This window comes from Aythya fuligula, chromosome 7 (genome assembly GCF_009819795.1).
Source record: "Aythya fuligula isolate bAytFul2 chromosome 7, bAytFul2.pri, whole genome shotgun sequence".
Lineage (NCBI taxonomy): Eukaryota > Metazoa > Chordata > Aves > Anseriformes > Anatidae > Aythya > Aythya fuligula.
The window spans coordinates 32707788-32731875 of NC_045565.1; the positions used below are offsets into that span (position 1 = coordinate 32707788).

Here is a 24088-nt window from a genome sequence, read left to right on the forward strand (position 1 = left end):
CCACTGTCTCCAAACCTCATGTACCAAGGCATTGTTACATCCCCATTTTAACTATATATTTGTTCTTCAGCCAACATGCTGTATTTAATCAGCTTTGAGATAATACTTCGCAAGCATTTCTAAGCAGTGGAGCATTTAAAACTTAAATGAATCTTTAAATGCCATGTGGCAAAATCAGCTGCAGAGCAGTGTGTAATTGTCTGTAATTGATTATGAAGGGTGTTTTCCTCCACTGATGATTTATACCATATCCTGAAGCTTAGATCTGTCAGTTCTGGCACTCATGCTGTGAGTTTTTAGCAGCCATGCAGTGATTTCCTATAATTGTCAGTCTTTTTGAAGGCTCTGCTATAAAAGTTAATTTGAAGTCATATGCATATATGTATATAAATATAGCTGGTAAGAAATGCAATTAGCTGTTGATAGAAATGCCCCATCTCAGCGACAGGATCTAGGAAAATGTAAGCTAAATTCACTAGATGGAATCTAAAGATTCGTGATATAAGTACTAGCATTTGAAACACTTGCACATGCACAATCCTTTCATGAAAAGATTGACTTTCAAAGCACTTGCATAACAGCAATAACAGCAATATAACAAAGAGTACAACTAGGCAAGTCAACAGTCTCTATATAGAGAAACCCAAGGATAAAGCAAGAAACTAAAGTACATACTGCAGTAAATCCCTTGAAACACCTCCTACTACAAGTTATCTATTAATCTTTGCATTTCAGAGGCTATTCCTTGAAATGAATGATACTTTTACAGCTCAACACTACATGCAATACTATGGTTCTTTACTTGTTCCAGATTACTCTTCTTTTTCTCAGGCTCCAGATGCCACCATCATTTTGAATACAGATATCTGGGTTGGTGAACCTCAGTCTTACTTTAGACCAACCAGTCCTTGCTCATCACAAACATGTTCACTGTGTGTTTATGAACAACCACAGTACGTATAAATTAACGTGAATGTATTTAAAATACTAAGCAAAAAAGATCATTCCTCCTTTCTAAGACAAACACACACAGATAGTATGAGCAGTATGTATGAGTGGTCCAAAGTTCACAAAATCATCCTATCAACAACTATTCTTTACCCTTCAGTTGGAAAAACCTCTCACATAAAGCCCATGGTGCAAACCAGCCCGCAATGCTCACTCCTGCAAATCTCTCTTCCCACCACCTCGCGAGCTGGTGCTCCCATGCAGAGCATGGCTAATCCCAAGGGAGCACTGCAGCTCTCTGCTTGCTAGATTTCCCTGTAAGTGGTTTCTGTTTCAAAAACCAAGTACCAGATCCGAGTGAGGCACAGGACTGCAGGGGGAGGGAACTGATAATTCCTGACTTCATCATGACCCTTCCTATGAATGCGGAGAGAACCACATTTTGGCAGGAAAAAATGCCTGCATGTGGGGAATGATAAAATCCTGTAGTAGCTCAGACTAAATAGTCAGTGTACGAGAATCCAGGCCTGCAAATCAAACCATATGTTACTCAGCAAGACTCTTATCCCACTTAGACGAGATGGCATCATGGCCATGCAAATGCCTCCTCTTGAACTGGTATTATTTTAATATCCAGATCCTTAGGGAACTTGACCTCGAAGTGGCGAGCTTCCAAAACAATATCACAAATACCCCAATACATGGCCTCATTTCCCTGGAATCCCAAGAAATCACATCCACTGGCCCCGGCTCTCTGCCACGCTCACACCATCTACCTGTCACAAGCACTTCCCCTGCTCACTCGCACTTATCCTCCCAACAACTTGGCCACTTTTTCTGCTCTTCCTCTGTACAGCACAGCACGCAGCCAAACGAGAGCCCTCTGCACCCACGCCTCTAAATATAGGGTCTGTGACAAAGCCCTACAAGGCTGTAAATACAGTTATCTGAAATACAAATAAACTCCAACCAAAAAGCAAGCCTGGTGATACAACAAACCAATCTGAACTACCCAGAAGAACACACCCATTAAATAAAACGCCTCCTGGATTACTTTTTCTTTTAATTATTGATTTGTGACAATGGTTCTGAAACTGAAAACCATCTTTTAAAAGATGCAGAAACTAAACTGCTGCAGCCTTACAGGCTGGCAAGACTGATAACTGAAAATCTACGAAATCTTCATGGTTGATGAGCAAGTTTCCAGGGATTGCTGGTCTCATCCTGCCTTTATAATCCAGAACAATCAGTGAGATGACCAGTGAAATCATAGAAACAGAAATACAGATTTCTTCTTAATATTTATAGTAGCTGTTTTCCTCTGTAAAAATATGACAGCAGAGAGCCCTTAAATGAAAGGGCCTGTAAATGAAAGGATAGTCAGGAGAATTGAGAGTGATGGAATTTTTGCTCCTGGGTTGAAATAGGATTCTCACTTTCAAACGTGTATTGTTTTTCAAACAAATAGTCCCACTTTTAAAAGCAAAATGCCTTTTTTCCTGCTAAGAAGTTTGAGGAAAACAAAGTTAACCGATAAAAACTGACCTGACAAGCATGTTATAAGACAGAGATGTTTCCCTCTGTGAAAACAATAGCTTTGGAGAAGTTCCATATTGCATCATTTAATGATAAACAGCAAAACTGTGGGCAGTGGTTGGCACTGGAGTCACACGCACTGAAATAACACTTTCCCCTCAAGGAACCATTTTCAACGGACACAACTGAGCTCACACCAAACCCTGGGCATTTTTTAAGCCATCAACTTATCTCCGGGTTATGATGATGCTTTTATTTTCAGGCAGAAGTCTAACACATGCCTTTTATCTAAGCAGCTAATATTTATCTTTCTCTTTCTACTTAAGCATACAACATTTGAAAAGCCGCCTTTGTCCAGAAATCTACATTGAATTTTAGCCACGGAGATGTGTAAGCTGAGCTGAGGGCTTCTCACTCTTTGCAATATACTCAGAGTACCTCTCCTCTCCAGTGATTTTCAAGCAAATGCGTAAAATCACAGAATAAATTTAAAATATGGCAAAGCAAGTAAAACAAAATAAGAATTTTTTGCTAAAATATATATATATTTATTATTTTTTTTTCATATTGGACAAAGCTCCTGTCCCCCACCTCAAGGCTTTGTGAGACACCACCCCTTAGAGGATGACAGCTGATGCATTACAGGAGGGATTCCTCTGCTGTATTTCTAACCAAGTAGATTCAGAAAACAAAAACACCGTTTGAAATCCCAACACCAAGCTCCACCCTAACTCTAAGCACATCCAAACTTTCATATACCCACCTCTACTGAAGAACTAGTTTTAAGGTAGGGTATTACTGCGACAGCGCTAACGTGCTGGACAGGCTACAAGAACCACCTGCAGAAATGTCACCCCACTCATTAATGTTGCAGATGAACCAAACCCTCAGATCCACACTGCCCTGACCAGATCCAAACCCCACAAAAGGTCCCTGTTGTTAATAACGAGGTGAACCAAAGCCTCAGCTGCAGACTGCCCTCAGCCTCGCAGCGCTGGCGGTCTGGGTGTGGGTCTGGCTGTCTATTCTGAAGACTCACTGCAAGACAATCAAAACATATTAAAAGAAGTCTTTAGGAGACGATAGTATGTGGGAATCAGGGCTGTTTTGGCAAGCGATGGCCTGTGACAATGCCAAAGGCCTGTTACTTGTTCAACTGGTTTGTTGTTCGTGGCGCTGCCCTCTCCAGAAATGCTTGCTGCCAGTGACAAGCGATTGCAAAATCTACTTCGTGCAATCCTGTTGTGTGCATCTTACATCTGGCATTCGCTTTTGTTTCTCACTCAGAAACGTCAGAATCTTAACCAACTGCCTGAGATCTGATTTAGTGTTTCCCCTATTTTTATTTTATTACAGTCTTTCTATTTTGAGGTGGATTCTGGATGCTGAGCTATGAAATTCTCTCCCCTCCGTTCTTAAAATTTTTTCCCGAAAAACACCTCTCCGTATCTGGTACCTAGTTACTACAATAATAGTCACCTTAGAAACATTATAAATACACAATTAAATAGGATTCTGTTCCAAAGTCCATTTAAGTCACTAAAAAATTTTCCATTGACTTCAAAAAGCTGTGGGATCAGGCCCCAAAATACTTCAAATAGATTTTTTTTTCCATCTATAGACTGCTAATACAGAATGTATTCCTTTTTTTTTCACATTTCTGCTCTGACATCCCTGATTTCCTTGCCTTGAGACACACACTGCTGCACTGAGACGTGCTTTCTTCCCATGCCAGCCTCCTAGGTGCCAGCCTAAAACCATCCCTAAATGCGGTTTGGTTTAACGCTCATTTATGCCCCTTCCAAACAAAGCTCCCATCAGAAGGATGTGCTGGCTTGGTGCTTTGGTAAAAGTTCTTCAAACTCTTTATCTACTTTCTGTTACCTGTCTGCGCAGAGGGATTCGCTTTGTCAGCTTGTGGACAGCCGGCTGGCTGCTGAAGTCGGGCTTCTTGGTGGTGTTCTTCATGCGGCACAGGATGACCGTCAGCACCATGCAGGCGATCAGGAAGACCCCTATGCAGTAAATTGCTATTTCCAGGTAGTCTGGAGATGTCGGATATTCCTTCTCTTTTTCAGGAGCTGGATCGCAGGTTTTCGGGAGGGAACAATCACACCACAGAGTTAGCACACAGCACAAGTATAGTTCAGCACAGTGCTTGGAACAACATGACATGGTAAAATATCAGCAGTTCTTGCTGTGACTTCGTGACACTCAGAATACTGTGGATATTTAGGCTATTTTGCAATCTGGGAACAATGCGTCTCTCCAGATCACTGGTTTAACTTCTCATTTTGCCATCGTGTGTGCCTGTGTACCTAAGTAGGCATAAATAGACACGTACTTGTGTCTGCCTGCTCAGGTAGACAAACACACATCAAAATATTGAATGATCAAGTCTAATTTCAGGGGAAAAGAAGGAACTGAAGTATTCAAACTAGGTTCAGGTTCATTTTGTTGCTCAAGTCAAACTTCAAAAGCACTGTAATTATTTTTAACCACATAAAGGCACGTTTAAAGATGTAATACTGAATTTGCCAGCCTGAAAGAATGTCTCAACTCGCAAACAGAAGTTGGGGCTTGAGTCTGCATTGCTTGTCTATCCAAAATTCTCTCTGGGAGCTTATAACACAGAAGGAAGGTGGGATGGTCCCTCACCATGTTTCTAAAATTTCACTGAATTGCTAACAGCATGTCTTAGTGAGTGCTCCTTTGTCAGCCACGCTACGGCTGGGTATTTTAAGGAACTTCAACAGCAGTTGCTAGTCTATGAGATTAGGTTTTAGTGGGAGTGGTTCTACCTAGCTGTTACTGTGACTGAAACCATTTTGAAATCGTCTTTGAGACAGTTATATGTGCAAACACAGTCCCCTAATCCCTTATCTGGGATTTACCCCCCAGATAAACAGCATTCCACAGCAATCAGCAGTCACTCCACAAGCAATGCACGTTCAAGCTGAAATTTTCTTGTGCTTTGTTTGAGGCTTATAAAATATTCCATTCAAGAAAGTCGGTTAAAGTATGCTGTTCAAGCACTTGCAAAATGCAAACACTGCTAGCAAAGCAAGCTTTACACTGGTACTGCCTGCCTGCTTGGTGACAGACCACGCAGGCTTGGTGTTCACGTATGAGTGAAATGTAGTAATGTTGCCTCATTCAGCGTATTTTAAAAAGGGGTAAGAAATTATCTGCAGAAAGTTTCACTCATGTACAATGAATCTCAGCAATATGCACATGCAGGTTTTGTACTTCTTACTCAGGATTAACAATTAATAAATGGTAAGCACAAGATGACCCAGCAAACCTCAGGTGGTTCACATTTTTTCAAAGGAACTCTTAAGGCAGCTGCCAACAGTTATAAACAAGAACATTTGACTAGTGTCAAAACCAACTATGGTTACATCTTCTAACAGCTGATAACAATTTTCAGGCAATAAAGCACATTGATGTTTGTTTCTTTTAAGGACAGAAACATCATCAACCCCAGAACAGCAAGACATGCTTTGCAGTAAAAGCAAATGACTACTTGTTTTCTTAGTGCATGCAATGTTTAAAGATGCATGGAGCTGATTCCCAAGATATGGAAGGCACTGCTTCTGTACATAATCCATCGACATTAAAATTAGAATTTTCATTTAAAATTTGGATGATAGGTAAAAGTGAATTTCAGCATATTGAATAGCTTAGGTACTTTGACAAATTAGTACACGATTATGGCCAAATCAGTCCCAAAGCTTCTTAAGAAACTCTGAATTTCCTCCTCTTGAAGTTTACAATGATTGATGTGGTGATTTTCAGTTATCACACTTAAGTGAGAAGGAAGCGCAGCTTCCTATTGTTTTTGATGAACATTTAACAGATGTAAAAAATAATTAACTGCAATAGCATTTTACTTTTTAAATGTTTTTGTAGTTGCAAATTACAATGTCACAAGACAATCCATTGGCTCGAGACAAGTGTCTTTAAATAAATATTCATATAAAATCATTGTAAAAACATTGAGGAAACCTGAAGTCATTTTCTGAGACAGAAGCTGTGCTAATTCTGCAGCAATCAACAAGGGAAAAAAAGAGGAAAAACCACTGAAAGAGAGCAGTGTATACCTGGCAGAACTGTCAACCATGCAGTGTGAAAGGATATCCCAATAGAATTACCCGCCAAGCATGTATACTCCCCAGCATCCTCAAAAGTTACATTCCGTATATAGAGAACCTCAATTTCTTTGTCCGTGGTGTTAACACCGGCAGCCTAGAAAAAAAAAAGAGGGAAGCAAGAGAAAAAGCTAGACATTGAGAGAATTCTTGTGGACAGGGAGATGAAGCCACAGGGCTTTGCACTTTGGAAAGGCAGAGGTGGAGAGATGCAAAGCTCCTTCCCCATCCACAGTCCCTCATCCAAAAGGCGTTTACCAACAGGTCCCAGCTCACCTCAGAAAGTCATCAACACCCTTCACCAGACCTAGACTCACCACCTAGACATGCATGCAATCAAATGACATGGAAAAATTAACCCACAAAAGTTTTTTTTTTCTTCTTTTTCAATAAAAGAGTTGAAAGAAAAACAGAGAGAAAACACAGTAGGACAGAACGTGGCATCCTTCACATGTAGTTGCCTGTTTCAGAGGAATAAAAATATATTCTGAAAGGATGAAAGAAGGTAAATTCTGCTCCCAAGGCTACCACTTAACAAATGTCTCCAGCAATCTGTGGTACTTGCATCATCCACTGCACTAAAATGCTGTACATTTTGCAGTGTTGCCAGATCTCAGAGTTCAATCTGAAATCCAGTAATATTTGATGGTTTGCTTAGGACCACAGTGGACAGGTCACGTAGGAAGGTATCTATGCTCGTGTTCAGAGAGGATCAGTTGTGGCTCTCAGATGTAGAGAGAAACTGGATCCCAATGGTGCAAGAACCAGGGAGGAGAAATATATATTTTTCTAAATCTTAAAGAGAGAGAGAGAGAGAGAGAGAGAGAGAGAGAGAGAGAGAGAGAGAGAGAGAGAGAGGAAAAAAAATAGACTTTCTTTCTGCTCTTATTCTGGACTTGCTAGATCTCTGTCGTGACAGGTCATTACATGGCTAACCAGTGAGTGTATCAGTCTTTATCCAAACTTTTACAAATAGATTGAATCCAAAATCCAGAGGCTTTTAGACCTGGGACTTTCCAGCTGTCCCAGGATGTGCACAGCAGGGCATCAGTGCCAATGACTCTCTTATGGAGACTTAGGGAAATTATTTTAAAAAGAGATGCTGTTGGGTTTTGTCTCTGTTCCATTGCAAAACATCACTTTGAAGTATGTGATGAGAGAATAAGCAAATTTTTACTAAATCATTTTCAAGTAAATTTAGTTGTGAGTCGTAGACACATCATTGCCAATCTGTATTGTTCGCGAAGGATTATAATCCAAGCAATAATGGGCAAATACAACTGGGAAACACTCCCAGCCCTGCAGCATTGCAGGTGATGTAGGAGGCCATAAGTGACTCAACTGACCTGGCCTATGCTTCAGTGGCTACTTACGTGAATGTTTCATATCTATATATATATACACACACACACATACACCCGTATGTGTGTAAAATAGGTAAATACACCAATTAGACTGTAATTATATTTCCAACAAGTACCCTGTATGTGAATTGCAGAAGTATGCAGAATTAAGAACAAAACTGAACATAAATGTGTACACACAGAGAAAGCAGATACAAGACAGAATGAAGATCAACATCAGAAACCACAGCTTGTGGTGCACACAGAATATTGTGGGAATTTTTCCATGGCTGCTGGTTTAATACCAGTTGCATCACCAAAGGAGGATTACAAATATACCACAAGGCCAAGGAGTTATCCTACAAGCTGCCTGCAGTTTCCCAAATCACCATTTTTTCCAGCTTCTACATCCAGCTTTCTTTAAAAAACATTGTTACCTTGTATACTCGGCAGAACAGAGAGCCAGGCAGACTGGTTGGCCTCCCCTATATAATTGGAGACCTTACAAATATATTCTCCAGCGTCCGCCTCTGTCACATTGTACAGTGTCAGCACTTCAGCATTGGAACTATTTATCCCCGAATGCTAGAATAGACCAATAACACAGGAGAACAATGTAACTGCTGCCCAAAAAGGACACAAATCTGTCTACGGTCCCACCACCAACACATCATATGAACACGCCTTCCACTTCACGCAAGCATCAGGGTCAAAACGTTGAGGGTTTGGGTTTTGCTTGTTTTCTGCTTATTTTTTTTTGTTTGTTTGTTTTGTTTTTAAATCCAAAGCCACACCAACCAGCTCAGAAAACTCCACAGTGCAGAACAACCCGGTGCCACTGATATGCCACATCACACTGGGGAAAAACAGACATCTTTGAAGGCTCAGCATGCGGAAAACCCAACCCTCCAACAAACTTTTGGCAGCAGGTGTCACGTAACTACAGTCTTTGAAATAAATAGGCTGAGGGAACATGAAAGAAATGGAGCACATACTCCCAGTATGTTATGGATGCACTCTAACAATATATAAACGTCAATAAAGATCCTCAAGAGGGTTTTTGTTATTATTTTTTTCTCAATAAGTCATTCCTGGAATGTTTAGATACAGGACTTCAAGGAAGTGTAAAAAAATGTGTCTATAAGCTGCATAATTAGCATTTAGACTACCAAACGTTTATCTAACTTATTTTGTTTCTGACAAACACTTCCACTTTCAAAAGAGGTTCAGATCTCGGAATTCTTGGATTCACATCAACTAAATACAATGCTTTATAGAAGTTGTCACCACCGCTAGCATCTGCAATGCCTCACCTTTAAAACCTGGAGATACGGCAGTCCATCTGGTCCGTATTTACTGCCATTCTTCTCTACATGCTTTATCCACTGAATATGAGGTTGAGCATCACTGTAGACTTTGCAGACAAACTCGACGTCACCTCCGACTACTGCAGAGGCGTTTGCAGGAAGGCCAGCTTGGAGGATAGGCCTGTGCGGTGATCGCTCTGCTCAGATGGGGAGGGCGAGTGAGAGGGAGCAAGGGAGAGAAAGAGAGAGAAATAAAGATGCATAAATAAGCAGAGCTGCCAAGAAAACTGTAAGTGAACTCGAGCCAAAAAGCCCTGTAAGCCTGTTGGCTGACTCCTCCGAAATAACACTGCAGCCAAAACGTATAACAAAAACTGCAGTTCAAAGGAGATGACTTGAGCACTACACTTGTAATATAAAGAATAGCTATTTGGGGGGAGGGGAAAAACCTTGCCTAAAAGGTTTACGCGTTTTTCATAGTCCAATCAAGCAAGAAATAAGTAAAATGCCTTCTTTTCTTTTTCAAGAGTTACTGTAATAAGTACCTCAGAGTTTTGAAACATACTAACTGGACTAAATCTCCACAAGTTAGGAAGGAAGATTAATATATATATATTTTAAAATGAATCAACAAGGTATTGAAATAAGAAGGAATTTCTCAAAACTAGCAGAAGCCTCAGCACTGGAAGGCACCATGGAGGACACATACCAGATAGCTCAGCTTCTCAAAGCACTGATCCATAAAACAGCGACAGTAAAGCATGAGCAAAGCATGGATGGGAGGGAGCCTTGCCCTCAGCTATGATGATGAGGCAGCTTTCCACTACCCTCACCAAGCCTGAAAGCTGCTCAGATCTCCTGGGTGGTAAGCAGGGCACCAGCCCAGCTCCCAGTTCTCCAGGGCCACCAGCAGCCTTTTTTCTGAACAAGGCAAGTGGGCAAAGCAGAAGGACTTTTCATTTGACCATCACATAAGGGAAAGCCCTCCAAATGACAGCACTAATTACCAAATCTTTTTATTATCCAGTGAGCAGTATGGACAACACCACTGGCCCCCCAAAAAAACCTTCAGAAAGATGTGGCTTTCCATCATCTAAGTGGGAACTCCCTCTTCATGAAAACTTAACTCTGCCTTTTCCTTTTACAAGAATAAAAAGTTAATAATGTCCTATGTACACATTCAACCTATGAATCTAAAGTGAAGATCCCATTGCTCATCACTGCCTGAGCTTCTCTCCTGCTCCAGGAATTCTTTCGAAGATCAGGAAAAAAAGAGAGTGAATCTAAATATTTATTTTTAGAGGCTGTACACTGGAAAAGCTTTGACGTTAAGAGCCAAATCAACTGAATTTCAAATCAAGCACTCCTTAAACATACTAGTTTCCAATAAACTGTTTCACAAGCAAACATTGCGAGTGTAATAGCAAATAATGATGCCCTTGGAACAATGGGATCTTTCATACAGTCCAATATATTTGGCATGCAGCAAACATCTACTGGGAATTTATTCACCGAGGCTACGCTGGCAGCATACTACAAAGCAGCAGTCTTATTTTACTTGTGGCAAAAGTGCATTTGTATTGCATTTATTAAATTATTCCATGGCTATGCATGTCATTTTCAAAAGATCTAGGAATGATTTAACCTTTTTTTTTAATTTGTAAATTACAGTAGAACATATAAATTGCTATTTTACAGTTCTGGAGAAACCTTTTTAAAGTTTCTCACCTTATGCTAAATAAGCTCTAATTTCACCTCCCTCGCTCCTTCATTTGGGTACAAAAACAGCAAGCAAAATCTCTCTTTAATAGAAACCTTACACCATCTTCCAAAACTTATTACAGCTGCCTTCAGTATAAAATGAAACCTTAGAGAATGTTATTTAAAATGTTTTTTAGAAGTCAGTAGGCCTCATGTTTCATTTCTCCACATCAGGGTTTGATTTCCTTTGTGACCTTACTTGCTGCCCTTAAACAAACCAGAGAATGAGGCCCGAAACATCTTGGAAAAGTTCCTACTATGCCAGCATCAACACACGAAATGTGTTTAGTTTATCCCGATAGCCATCAATGATTTAATCTTTTATTGATGACTGTCAAACGTTTCCTCTACCAAAAAAAATAAAAGGTCAAGCAAAGAAGTAAAAGGAAAGTTCTTGCATTCTTGTCCCAAATTCCTTAAAGTCTAAAGAGAGTGGGTGCACATACAGGTAAAACACTTGTGAAATTTCTTCTGAGGGTAAGAATTTAAAAAAAAAAAAAAAAAAGTTAAAAAATGAGCTTTAGTTACCCTCCAACATGTAGAGCATTGACTACTGATTGCTCAACTCCCCCACTTCAGCAGAAGGGAGTATTCCTGCATGCACACAAGCAAGCACAAAAGACCATAACATCATGATGCAAACTCAGTGGGGTTTCATGACAAACCTGAAGTCCAAGGACCCCAAGAAAGGCCATCAGCATCAGGGAAAATAATAAAATATGGACAAACTTCCACTAATTACAAACAACCAATGATAATTCTGTACAGAACCATTTCATGGCAAGTCATTTCAGAATGTTATCCTGTCTTCACTATTTCTCAGCAAACCATACACATTTAAGGACTCTGTTTAAGTATAGGTACTGTCACAAACCATATCCATAAATCTCACATCACTATTTCACTTTTAAAATACAACTCTTACATTTGTAAGCAGCTATCACCACTCAAACAACTGGCTACACTAATATTGGATGGAAGCAGCGTTTTCCTTTTTATTACATACTAACCCAAGAGTTAACGTTGCCTAAAAATATCTTAAAAGCCAGTAACATTGATTTTATCACTTGCCTTAAATAATACAATGATCATAATTAGGATCATCATGAAACTACAGTGACTACATACGTCTCTAGTCATTTCACTCAGTTAATTTTTTGATATGAAACAAGTTGACAACCAAGCTTGCAACTCTATCACTCTATTGATCTCAATATTCCCCTTCACTCACTGCTGTTGAATTGAATCCGAACCTCAAGAAATAAATATTTGCTATCTGACCGCTCAAAATTTAGCGTTCTACTTTCACTGCTAACACAACGCATTTCAAAAATAAGTCAACAGCATAAGCTATAACACGGAAAATTGCCCCATAGATTAGCTGTTTTCAAGCATAATGAACACTACATCGCAAAGACCATAAAAAGTAGTAGATAATAATTTTACTACCATAAATATTAGTTACTTAGTGAACTACAAACAGATTACAAGATTTTTCATAGATATGCTCTGCTTGCTTAAACAGTCTTTTCTGGTTCAACTGAAAAGTTATGGATGTTTAAAAATGAAGTATATTTTCTGTATATTGACCTGAAAGTGAACCAAACTAATAATTATGCATACATCTCAACACATTATATTTCATTTTTGTTAGCATTCTTCCCAAAGAGTAACTTTGTAAGACTTTTAGACAGAAAGCATGCTCGATTTTGGATCCCACTTTAACAAGCAGACACCAGTTTGCTTTCTCCAGTTTGCAGTTTGACGACAAAAAAAAGGACAGCTCCGTTTGAGGAGTCAATTATCTACAAAAGGCAGAGTGGAACTGATTGTTCATGGGAGGAATATCACATTCAAGGCTACAAATATCTAACTAAATTTTACACCACCATAAAAGTATCCAGGACTTGAGCATTTCTGCTCAGAATTGCTTTGGCAATTCTGCTTGCTTATCTATAGGCAAACAGACTTGCTATCGGAAAAGACGACTGACAAAGAGAACTGCTCAATGACTCAGAAGAAACTGCTGTTTAGGCTGTTAATGGCAAAACTTCAGAATACCTTCCTCCAGGAAAGGAAGCTACAAGGAATCCAAGAAAGCTGGAAAATACCAAGTTTCTTAGAAATGCTCACAATGGAGGGAGCTGCAGAGGAATCTGCAAGCCCTGTAGGACACGTGGAGATGGGTGGGAAGGAGCTCATCCTGCCACCAATGGTGGAAGAAGAGGATGGAAGAGCCACCCTTGATGTGACTCCTGAAGCCCACACACTTCCCAAGGAGGTCCTGAAAATGTTTAAAGATCCATCTCTAAAGCCCCAAGAGAGGTGGTTCCTACAGAAGCTCCTCATCTTTGATGGTTGGTTTCATCTTCCCCAATTGTTTTGCTGACCAACTGCAGGCAACACAGAGGGAAATCAAGGAGGTGAGAGACAGGAACGGCACGATGCAGACGCATGAGATGAAGATGCCAGGGGAGGGAAGACAGTGAAAGGGGCCAAAAGAATTTCACAGCCAACAGCAAACGGAAGGCCAGATCCCACCACCCCAGTCCTAGGGCAGAGGGGTACAGGGATGGAAACACAGAGGGAAGAGAGGCTGCCTGTCGAGCGTGCCAGCTGAAGGAAGATGTAGGACAGGACTTGTGGCTGCCAGAGGCTGAAGGGGAGCGTATTGTGACTGAAAAATTGCCACTGCCGCTACTGGAGTGCGCTGGCAGGGAGAGGAGACAATAACCCCGGAAGGGGTGAACTCCGGGTCCTATCCAGAGGCCAAGTCTCCTTAGCAACCTGGCTGTGCCAAGGGCTGAGAAGAGCTCTGGTAATTGTCTATCCAAGCCTCCCTGTCACCCCAGGACAGACAGTTCAGGACCTTTCATGGGAGCTAAAAGCCAGAACCAAAGCCCATTGAAGTCAGGGGAATAACTCACATGGAATTCAATGGGCTTTGGAGGCTTTGGATAAGGCAATTGATTCATTTCAAAAAAATGAAAACTACTCTTATTTTCTCCTTTTGAATGTGCCTGTTTCCTCTCCTTGCAAATGTGTGATTCAAGTGCAAGCTAAGGAAATAAAAGCTGAATAGCAAATGCAAGAGTTCTGGGGACAATGGAGAGACCCTCCATTAAAATGGGAAAATAAAAGAAAAAGTAATCCGATTCTTTTCCACAATTTTTCATTGGACAGACACATTCTCCAGAGCCTTTAATATCAATTTTGAAATGTTACTGAAAGCTAAGGAGTCATGACAGCTGACACTGTCAGAGCTCCCTCCAAGGATGCCTCCAAGTGTGGCATCACCGACCACTGTGGCGTCAGTAACCACTGTGGATCAATAGCCTTTGGTAGAGGTTCTGCATATCCAGCCATCATGCAACATCTATTGCTTTGGAAAATGTCAATTATCCTTTAAATGATGCGTGTCAAAAATCATCCTATAGTCTTTTATGCTAGACTGCAATCACATGCACTTGCCATGGCTTTGGCTTCCCAAACTCGCAGGACTGACTCTTCAGCCTTTTCATCACAGGCTTTTCTACCATACATTTGGACTGAAATATTTCTCCCAAGTTTCATTTTCACCCTGTAGGCAGATGTCTCCCAGTGCTCCCACTGAGCCATGTACCTAACATGGGAGGTGCCAGAAGGCAACCTTCAGCCACAGTTTGAGGGAACAATTCTCTCTACCTACACAAGTCACTCGTCCCTATGCTCATTCAATTTTTGGCATCCCTGGTGAGACTGTACACATGCAAACTGTTACTGCTGGCTCTGATGATTTTTTTTTTGGAGGTGTGGATACCTACCATCAGGTGAGGGCATATAGTAAAGCCATTGGGCTGAGCACAGTAATGCCTGTCTGTGATCACTACCAATATGGGTTAAATAGCAACCATTAAAAAAGATAAATTCTTATGAATCTCTCACCATTCAGTGAGCAGAGACCATTCATGTTTCTGTCCTCTTCTGCCTGACAGACAAGGAACTGGTTTGGAAGGAGAGGCATGAGCGTCACTGTCCTTCAGGAAAGACTCCTCCTAAACAAGCTGCTAATCCGGCCTCAGTTCACCAACACTTGGAGCCTGGATTAACTATTGCTCTCTGAATTACAGAGCGCCTTTGAGGAGAGTTCCAGAAGCAGCCAAGGCCTGAGGAACTGCAAAACAAGTTTCCCTATAAATCCAGCATTATCCAAGTTCATGTGAAGGACCTGCCTTTAAACGACACTTGCTTTCCATACCTCTAGGTGGAGTGGCATAGGAGGGGTCTAACCAAACAGATGTCAGAGTCCCCACAGGAATTTCCTCCTTTGGGGTAGTTTTCTACACACAGGCCAAGCCAAACCTTCACTTCCCTTCTCCAGCAATAAGCAATTGCGTATGGGGGCCTGTGCTCTATGAAGGGCTGGAAGGAAAACACTGCTACCTCCACTATTTGCTCAGCGGTGCGGAGGAGTAAGGTTGGGCGCTGGCTGCTCTTGCAGAAGATCAGAAACAACCGAGCAGGTGTAGGCAAAATGCCTCTACTAATGAATGTCATACACGGCGTATATGTGAGCCAGGAGCTGAGTAGCTTCTACCAGATGCACGTCAGTTTGGTTTCCCTTCTGCATAATATGAAGCGCGGCGTGTTGTTTATAGCCAATTCAGAAGTGCTGCTGAACTGTCATGTTCCATTTATATGAACATACATACACACCCCTCAAATCACCACCCCGGCGGTAATTTATACACACCAAGGTATCATCCACAGTGTGTCAGGGACCATGCTCTCTTCACAAGCTCTCTGCAAAACCAGAAGATGCTTTAAGGCTACAAGGAGTAACAGATCACTGTCATTAAGAGATAAAGACCATCCCTGGCAAGAGCACTTGACAAAGAGCAGGAGCCCTTCAGACAGACGAGCAGAACAGCCTGTGGATCAGACCAGCATTACCAGTGCTGATGAAATCATGCCTTACAAATTTTGGCATCTTTCACCAATAGGTACTAGCCAACAAGCATTTGTGCTATCCAGCATTCCTGTGCAGCAGGAGTCTCCCTGTGTAGCATTTCCTATCAGGCCAACGCTACTCAAAGAAGCAGCCGCAGAGCCAAGAGCTCCAAGGGGTGTCACTGCAGCTGGAGCTCCTGGCCCTCACACGTCAACCCAGCTAGGCCCAGAGCAGCACAGGGATCTCGCCATGGGGCTAGTGATGGGGCTAACCCCCTCAACCACTTTCTATTCTCCCTCTCTGCTCTAATTTAGGTGCCTTTATATAAAGTTCTTTCCACAACTGTGTCACACACTTCGTCAGTGCTAATTACAGGGCCCAAACGTCCATCAGGGACCAGAATCAGAAATCAGCCTGAAGTAAGATACCTAGGGATCAGGCCCCGTATATTCCCTGCTGTCACTGAACAATATTTTCTCATTAAATTAAACATTTTAACAGTCATTATTAAACAACTTGCATCCTAAAGGCTAACATTTTGTCACAGACACCACAAGCAGGCATCTTCCTACCGTTAGCAAAGCGTTTACCATCCCATCCAACCTCCTGTGCTACCTAAACCCTCCTTCTAACCAAGAGCAGTCGAGTAGAAGGCAGTGCCTTTTTAAATCTTTGCAGAAACAAATCATGTATTTTCAAACTCTTTGTCCTTGGCTTTACCACCTTCACCTCCAACTGGAAGTAATGGCAGTGTTTTTCCAGCAGGCAAAGCTCCCGCTGACGTTCTCCCATCTGTCTCTTTGGATAGCTCTACAGCGTAGCTTTCACTTGCTGTCCTATGTGCTTTTTAGCTAAAATTCATCTCTGCATAACACCTTTACAGCATCGGTTCATCTGCACACCTTTTCTCATATGGCAGCAAGCCGGGAGGAAAAAAAAAAAAAGCTGCAGCAAGATTGATTTGGCTCGGCACAAAGCTTGATGTCGGTGGAAACAGTAGAAAAATCACAATCAGGACTAGCTAAAAACTATCCCTTCAGCTCACACATATATGGGGGGGAGTTAAATGAGACAGAGGAATCCCCAGCAAGACGAGGGCTAAGGCAGACGACATGAACGATCTTGTTGTAAAATATGAAACCATCAAAAGGGCTTTAGGACCAGTTTGTCCTTGTTGTCAGGCTGACACAGCATGAGTTTCACCAAAACTGTGGGACAAAAAAAGTCACAGCAGAAAATTGTACAGTGCTAATCCTGGGGCTCCCTTTCAATACCCCTCACATAGCACATGCATAAGCAAAAGCTTCATGCGTGTCTGAACAAAGAGGGGAGAGTCCTCACTTTGGTGTGAGAAAAGCATGGGAAATGGAACAACGAGGAGCTGAAATTTTCATTGAAATTCTTTCCAATGTGACCTAAAAGAGACTACAAGAGAAAATGAAAAACTATTTGTAACTTTCTCACAGACAAGTGGTAAAATTTTATTGCTCTGGCCATTTCCAGAGATTGCATTAATTTTTATGTGTGGAGATATCCTTCGTACTGTGCACAGCTCCCAGCACTCAGATGGTCCACCACAACCACAGAGACAACGCTGGGGTTCAGCACGGCTGCTCTGGGCTCCCCAGCAGGCTCTGCCAAAGGTTTACCATATGCCTGGCAAATAGCATCTCTCCTACAGGGATGATGCCCTCTCCCAGCTGCAGTGGGTTTAACTCATCAGTGCACCCACTGATGCCATAAAGCATGCAGCAGGAGTGACTTTTGCTGCTGTTATTGTGACTTGACTGCATAGTTTTTCATCTTCCAAATTTCCTTTCCTGCAAGCAGGTCTGCCTTTAAAGTAAAAACGAAAAAGATTATGTAAACCTTCCAAAACTTTTTTTTTTTTCCCTGCAGCACACTCACTATATTGAGGTACAGAGGTTTGAAATTATCACAAGGACATCACAAGGGATTTTACCATCACATGGATGAATGTCCCACCACAAGAATGGCAAAAATGGTAAAAATGGCAAAAAACAATTCTATTCCAACTACTATAAAGTTGTATTGAGTTCTTCATTCAGATCAAACTCTGATAGTATTAGTATTTTTTCTTCCATGAACACAAACAGTCAAATTTTTTAACACATTCATGCAACCTTTTAAATAGCAACCTGAAAAAATAATCATAATATTTTATATTTACAGAGCAGTTCAATATTCAAAAGTGCTTAACAAACTATGATTTTTAATGTGGCTTTTAAATTATATTTGCATTATATTTTACTTCATTTTTATGTTTAAATGCAGCAATTGCTGTTAAAGCTGCACCATGGGAGCACGAGTAACCCAAAGATGACCTAATGACTCAAAATCCAGAAAAGCTATAAAATCCAGCCACCTCTGGAATTCAAGTGGCACAGTGGTTTGCACAGCAGCAAGAGGAGAGGACACCCGCGTGCAGGCTGTCAGGACAACCTTTTCTGTACCAGCCACAGAATTCCACATTTCACTGATTTGTGCACCCTTTGGTACTCCCAGGTGTCTCACACTCTTATCTATCTCCCTCCGGTACCTTTTCATCAAGGTCTTTTCTCTCCTGCACTGTGAAACTCTGGGAAGAGCCCTCCCACCTTGTCACTGTAGCATTTTTCCAGTCCCGTTGTCCCCAGCCTCACTGCAGCCATACACAACTCTTGATAACTATCACTTCAATCTACAGTTCAGTGCCATCTCCATCCACTTCCACCACTGCTACACCTCTTTTACCCTTAGTTTAATCCCCCAAACCCAACCTTGGGGGTGAGTGTCCCTGGAAACACTCGCCCCCTAGGGCGAGCATCCCAGTTAAAATTCGTCTCACCAGTGGTGAGTGGCAGTGGGATTATCTGCAGGCACAGATGTGGCTTTCGACACGTGCCAACTGCACGTTGAAAAACACAAGTCTGCCTAGCATCTTCAGGCAGCCCCTGCGAATTCCTACTTGTATTTCCACGAGTGTGATGCTGCATGAATTAGGAGGCATGATTAAAAATGATAATAGCAGGGCTGAAACAATATCCTGTTCATCATTCATCAAAAGGAAGAGAAATACCTGCCTTGGGGCTGCAATAACAGAAAGTGGGACAGGGAGACCAGTCCTCCCACAGCAGGCTCCGCAGGAAGCGCTCCAAACATGACAAATGCAGTGCTCACCCAGCAGATGAAGTAATGACACCAGTATTTGTCCATAAAATGTAATTTAGCCAGACTACTCCAATGAAATCAGAAGCTCTAGCGCTATAAAACTAGGGTTTGGGAGTATTTTTGCCTTATTAAGGAAGGCGGGCGGAGGGAGGCGCGAGCTTGCCTTTTCCCTCAGCTGAACCATCACACTGCGGCCTTTGTTTTCGGGAGTGAACCGCACAGCCTCCAGCACTGAACAATTTGCGTAATTTCGTCTCAGCTACGCGCACCTTGCCAAAAGCCTAGTGCCAGGTGTAAAGTCCACACTCAGGCTTATCAGTACATGAAACAAAATCTTCTTCCCTCTCGGCCTAACCAAACACCTAAGGGCAAGCATCGGCGTGGATGCCTTCACGCTTGCAGCCCCTGTCTCGTCATGTCCTGGGCCGCAGGCACCTGGGTGAGGATGTCAAGCCGAAGCTTGTCTGTGCTAGGATCGTCAACAACTACAGCCCCATCTGCTAGAAACACAAGCTGAGGCTTGGTAGCAATACCTGCATTTAACTCCTGACAGGCACCAAGTGATGCAATGCACAGTGCAGGTATCTAGCTGGTGTCAGTGTCTTTTCCAGATGTAACCTGAATCCTAAAAACAATCTCTGGAAATTAATGTTCTGTGGTTAAGGCAAACTAATTCTGAATTTTGACAAAACAACGTCTTGGCAAAACCAAATGAATGAATTCAGGAATGACAAAGTGGAAACTTCTTTAAAAATAATATTTATATATATATATGTATCCATATCATGGTCACAGCTAGAGATTCTGAGAGCATAGGAAAACCCAGAAATAAAAACTAACTAGAAATAAATGCAAGCCAAGTTTTTCTTATGCCTATACTAAAGGAAATACAAACAGTGAATAAGTGTCAAAATCAAAAAGAAGATTCCATTTTAATGAAATCTTGTTTGTTTAATAACATGCTGTAAAAAGCATGAGTAAAATTCACCCTTAAGCCCCCTAAACCTCCAAGAGTTCAGAATACAAGTGCTTTTCTGCACACCCACCAGGAAAACCACTCATATGCAGAATTTCTAGGGCACAAGCTTTAAGTTGAGAGTCATTTAAAATGCTTCCTGGGCTAGAATTTATCCTTACCATGTTTTTATAAGAAAATACGAACTACTGCTAAGGGACAACTGCATGGTACTATTCTACATCTGGAGCTCATTCCTGAGTGACGTGAACCGAAGGCATGGCTATCAGGTGAAATAGAAACTCAATGTACAGCTAAACTGGTTGCAAAAGGACTTTATATATATATATGTATGTATGTATATTATATACATAGTATATCTTATATATTATCATGTGTATTATATATATATATATTATTTGTGACACGTTATGTTCGGTTTTATAGTAAACATTAGAGTCTCCTCACTCCACATTCTTGAGAGATGTGTCGTGCCATGGCAGCTGCGTGCAAGACCCAGTAAATGAGGTAATGTGCAGAACTCCATCTGAAACCAAACCAATCTTTTGTTTCCCTGGATGATGACATTAAATAGGACAGAAATGGCTACCTGCACCATGCGTGTTAAAGACTAACCTTTTTTGCTGTTAAAATATAAATTCAATTAGTTACTTCCATGCTCAAACAGAACTGCCGCTGCTGAAACAGTACTCTAGCGATAATTGCAATCCAAGAGTGATCTAATTATGTACAAGTCTCAGTGGCTACATTCCCACGTTGCTTCCTACAACCCGGATTCACTACAATACGACTCATAAGTGCAAACCACATAGTTTTCAATCATTCTCCCTTAAGACTGTATGACTTTATATATGTTTAATGAGAACCGAGTTAGTCTATTAGCAAGCTTACTATAAAAATGTGAGCTTCTACCTGCCATTAAACGCACACACAAAAAAAGAAAAAGGCACTTGAGCTGCATGTAAAAACCAGCTGATGGGCTGAACTTTACAAAGGAAATAATTCTTTTAATTAAAGAGTTGGAGGAGGATCCAAATACTAGCTTTCTTTTTTGTTCTGCCACCAGCTTCCTGTGTGACCCAGGGCTAAAAATTTCATCGCTCCACAGCTGGTTTTTCATCTATAAAATGGACAGTGACGTTTCCTTCCCCCCAGTCTCTGCATTTAGGTTGTAAGTAATTACTGTGCACTGGCACAATGCCTTGGGAAACAAATATCTGATATTAATTGAAGCCTCTGGGTAGTACTGCAATGAATAGCTGGAGACCACTCCTCTCCCTTCCCAACAGCGTTTTGCATGGCCACAGTTCGCCACTGGTACCATCAGCACATCTGCAGAACCTGCAGCCTGCTCCAGTCCTTGTTTAGGGCAGGAGGGGCGAAGAGAAGGCAGCCCATGCAGGTGTCCTGAACTTTTAAAGAATAACATCGTCCAGCACAGAATATCCTGTCCAACTTCTCTGGACTGTTCCCTGCTCACGCTGTCAATGCAGACAAGTATTTGGTGTTACACAGAGGAGCTGCTTTATTCGGCAGTATTTTCTACTCCCATTGTAAAAAATTCAGTATGACTCTTTTGCCAGGTTTGTAAATTTGAATGAGACCATCTGAGCAGAGCTGACTGTTTTAAGAGAGTTATTGCAAGTAATTACAAGGTAAAAACGAGAATACTTCACACCTAACATTAGGGCTGAAAAACTTCTCAGCCCTGCTGGCTCCAGGCTTTTAACTGTCGAAAGAGCTCAAGGTTTGGAAAGTAATTGGCATCAAGTAATACTGGATATTCCTAACTAGCATTGTGTCATTATTTGGCACGATTTTTGCTGGGATACCTCCCAAATCTGTGACATAATCAGAGGGTTCTCTACATTACACCATATAGTCAGATGCTCGTGTATAATACATTACCATGTTTAATACCATTTGCTATTACTTACACTTAATCAACTCTGGAATCAGTTAAACCATGTAGGAAAAGCAATTGCAGAGGCTTTCAACTGACAGTTTTCCACACACAACCTGGCCTAAAATTAACGACCTGAAGTTTGTAAGATGCGGTCTACATATGCAATAGCCTCTAAACAAACATCCATAACTCTGCACAACCCTATGGGAATGGAAAAATCATATGAAGAAAAAAAAATAAAAAATAAAATAAAAAAGGCAGAAAATTAACTTCTGTAGAACTGTCTTAACTAGAAAAAACAGTCAGAGTTTCCCCTTCTGGCCTGTTGTAATTTACTGCTTCAGCAATTTCTTGCCCAACCTCCACAATTATTGAAAGCTTTCAGCAACAGAAATGGACAAGCTCTCTAGCATCAATGCCCCTTTCAGATTAAAGTCCCTGCGCAGCATCTCTTGAGAGACTCTCAGTAAATTCAATGCATGGTATTAGTTATCTTAGGGTGCACAATCCCATGTGTGTGTTTTCAAAGTAAACTAACAATTACACCCTTTCACTCAAACTAAATGCAAAAAGGGAATAAAACGATGAAGCATGCTGAGCTCCAAAACACCAGCTGTGCTTCGCAGAAGTGACTTCTGGACATTTGCTTTCCCATTTCCTAGGGTCTAAGTATCAGAAAATGCTGAATATTCCCCCAGGGAAAATCAGGTCTCCCTTGGGTGCCATGAGTAAGACATGGGTACCCAGCACCCCAAGTCGCCAGTTGCTTTTGAAGAACTTGACCTCACTATTTACTTTTCTGCTTCCCTATAGGAAAGGAATAGACATTTAAATAAATGACATAATCCTTATTGCCATTCCATTCATTCATGCAGGTCGCTATAATTTACTGCCAGGAAAAATAAACTCCTGCATAATATTCCTCAATGTAAGGCATTCAAAAGGCTCAAAGGGAGAAGAGGTGAGAGGGCTTCTGACAAATATTTGCTCAAGTGACTGCATCATCCACGAACACATTTGCTAGAAAGAAAAACTGGGTACAGAAATTTACAGTCACCATGACTGGGACCTCAAAGGCAACAAAGAGAAGGATCAACGGACAGAAGGAAAGGGGGATTTTTAACTATTTTTGTTTGAGCAAGGTAAAATCCCAATATTGCAAGAGACTTCTTCATCTCATGCACCCTACTAAAAGCATCTTTTAGCAAAAACAAAATTGAATCAATCTAGGATCCTCTAAAGGATTAAGCAAATAGCAAAAAACCTCCACAAATCCCTCAGCTAGCCACTCCCTTACATTCTTCCCCTGTAAGTCCAGCCAGGGCAAGCAGCTCCACACCACAGCGGGGCACACAGGGAGCTGTGTATTCCCAGCTCTGGCAGCCACTACTGTACCATCAACAAATGGTATTGAACAAGTGTTCAAACAAGAACACTTGTTTGACCTCAACAACACGCATGGCTCATCCTACTGAGGGATGACAAAATATTGCTAATGCTATAAAAATCCTCAGTCTGTTTTTGGTGTTATCTACCTAAAGAACAGGGATAGGAGGGTTGGGCGGTTCAGACCGTCTTTGAAGATTTCAATGTACAGGTAGGGCTGCAGTCTCACAGCATCCCCATCACAAAATTCTCTCCCTCCTGCTCTGCTGCACAAATCCCCTTTAGATTTGGGCGTTTCTGGAGATTTAAGTGGTCCAGGACAAAGTAAGGTACTAGCAAAGAGCATCTAAAACAACTCGAGGGAGGCATTTTCATTCATGTAAAGAAACAATCTACAGAATGCAAAATGAAAATTTTGTCACTGCTTTGTCCAAATGCACCCAAACTTACGATAAGATTTGCTCTAGAAAACAAGTTGGGCTTCCAATCACCAGACAAAAATCATTTACAATAATCAAATTTATTTTTGTTTTCAGTACTGATTGACCAAAGCTTTATTCCCAGAGACAGTGAAGATCAGATCATCCCACAAGCCTGGGGAGACCAAAGTCCATTCAGACACACTTCAGAAACTGCAGCTCAGGTCCCCAAAATTACTACAGTCCTGTTATAA

At 41.4% G+C, this 24088-nt stretch overlaps 1 protein-coding gene across 5 annotated transcripts in view; it reads right to left on the minus strand.

The window, feature by feature from the left end:
• The window catches only part of FGFR2 (fibroblast growth factor receptor 2), a 79535-nt gene that overhangs the window by 20850 nt on the left and 34597 nt on the right, over positions 1-24088 (minus strand). For 3 of the 5 annotated variants that reach the window (XM_032191095.1, XM_032191094.1, XM_032191092.1), the window contains 3 exons: positions 9292-9482; positions 6588-6732; positions 4363-4565 (listed from right to left, as the gene is read on the minus strand). In XM_032191095.1, the coding sequence (XP_032046986.1) occupies positions 4363-4565; positions 6588-6732; positions 9292-9482 (539 nt within the window). The remainder of the gene's footprint in view (positions 1-4362; positions 4566-6587; positions 6733-9291; positions 9483-24088) is intronic. The other 2 variants (XM_032191098.1, XM_032191093.1) reach the window with 1 other exon arrangement.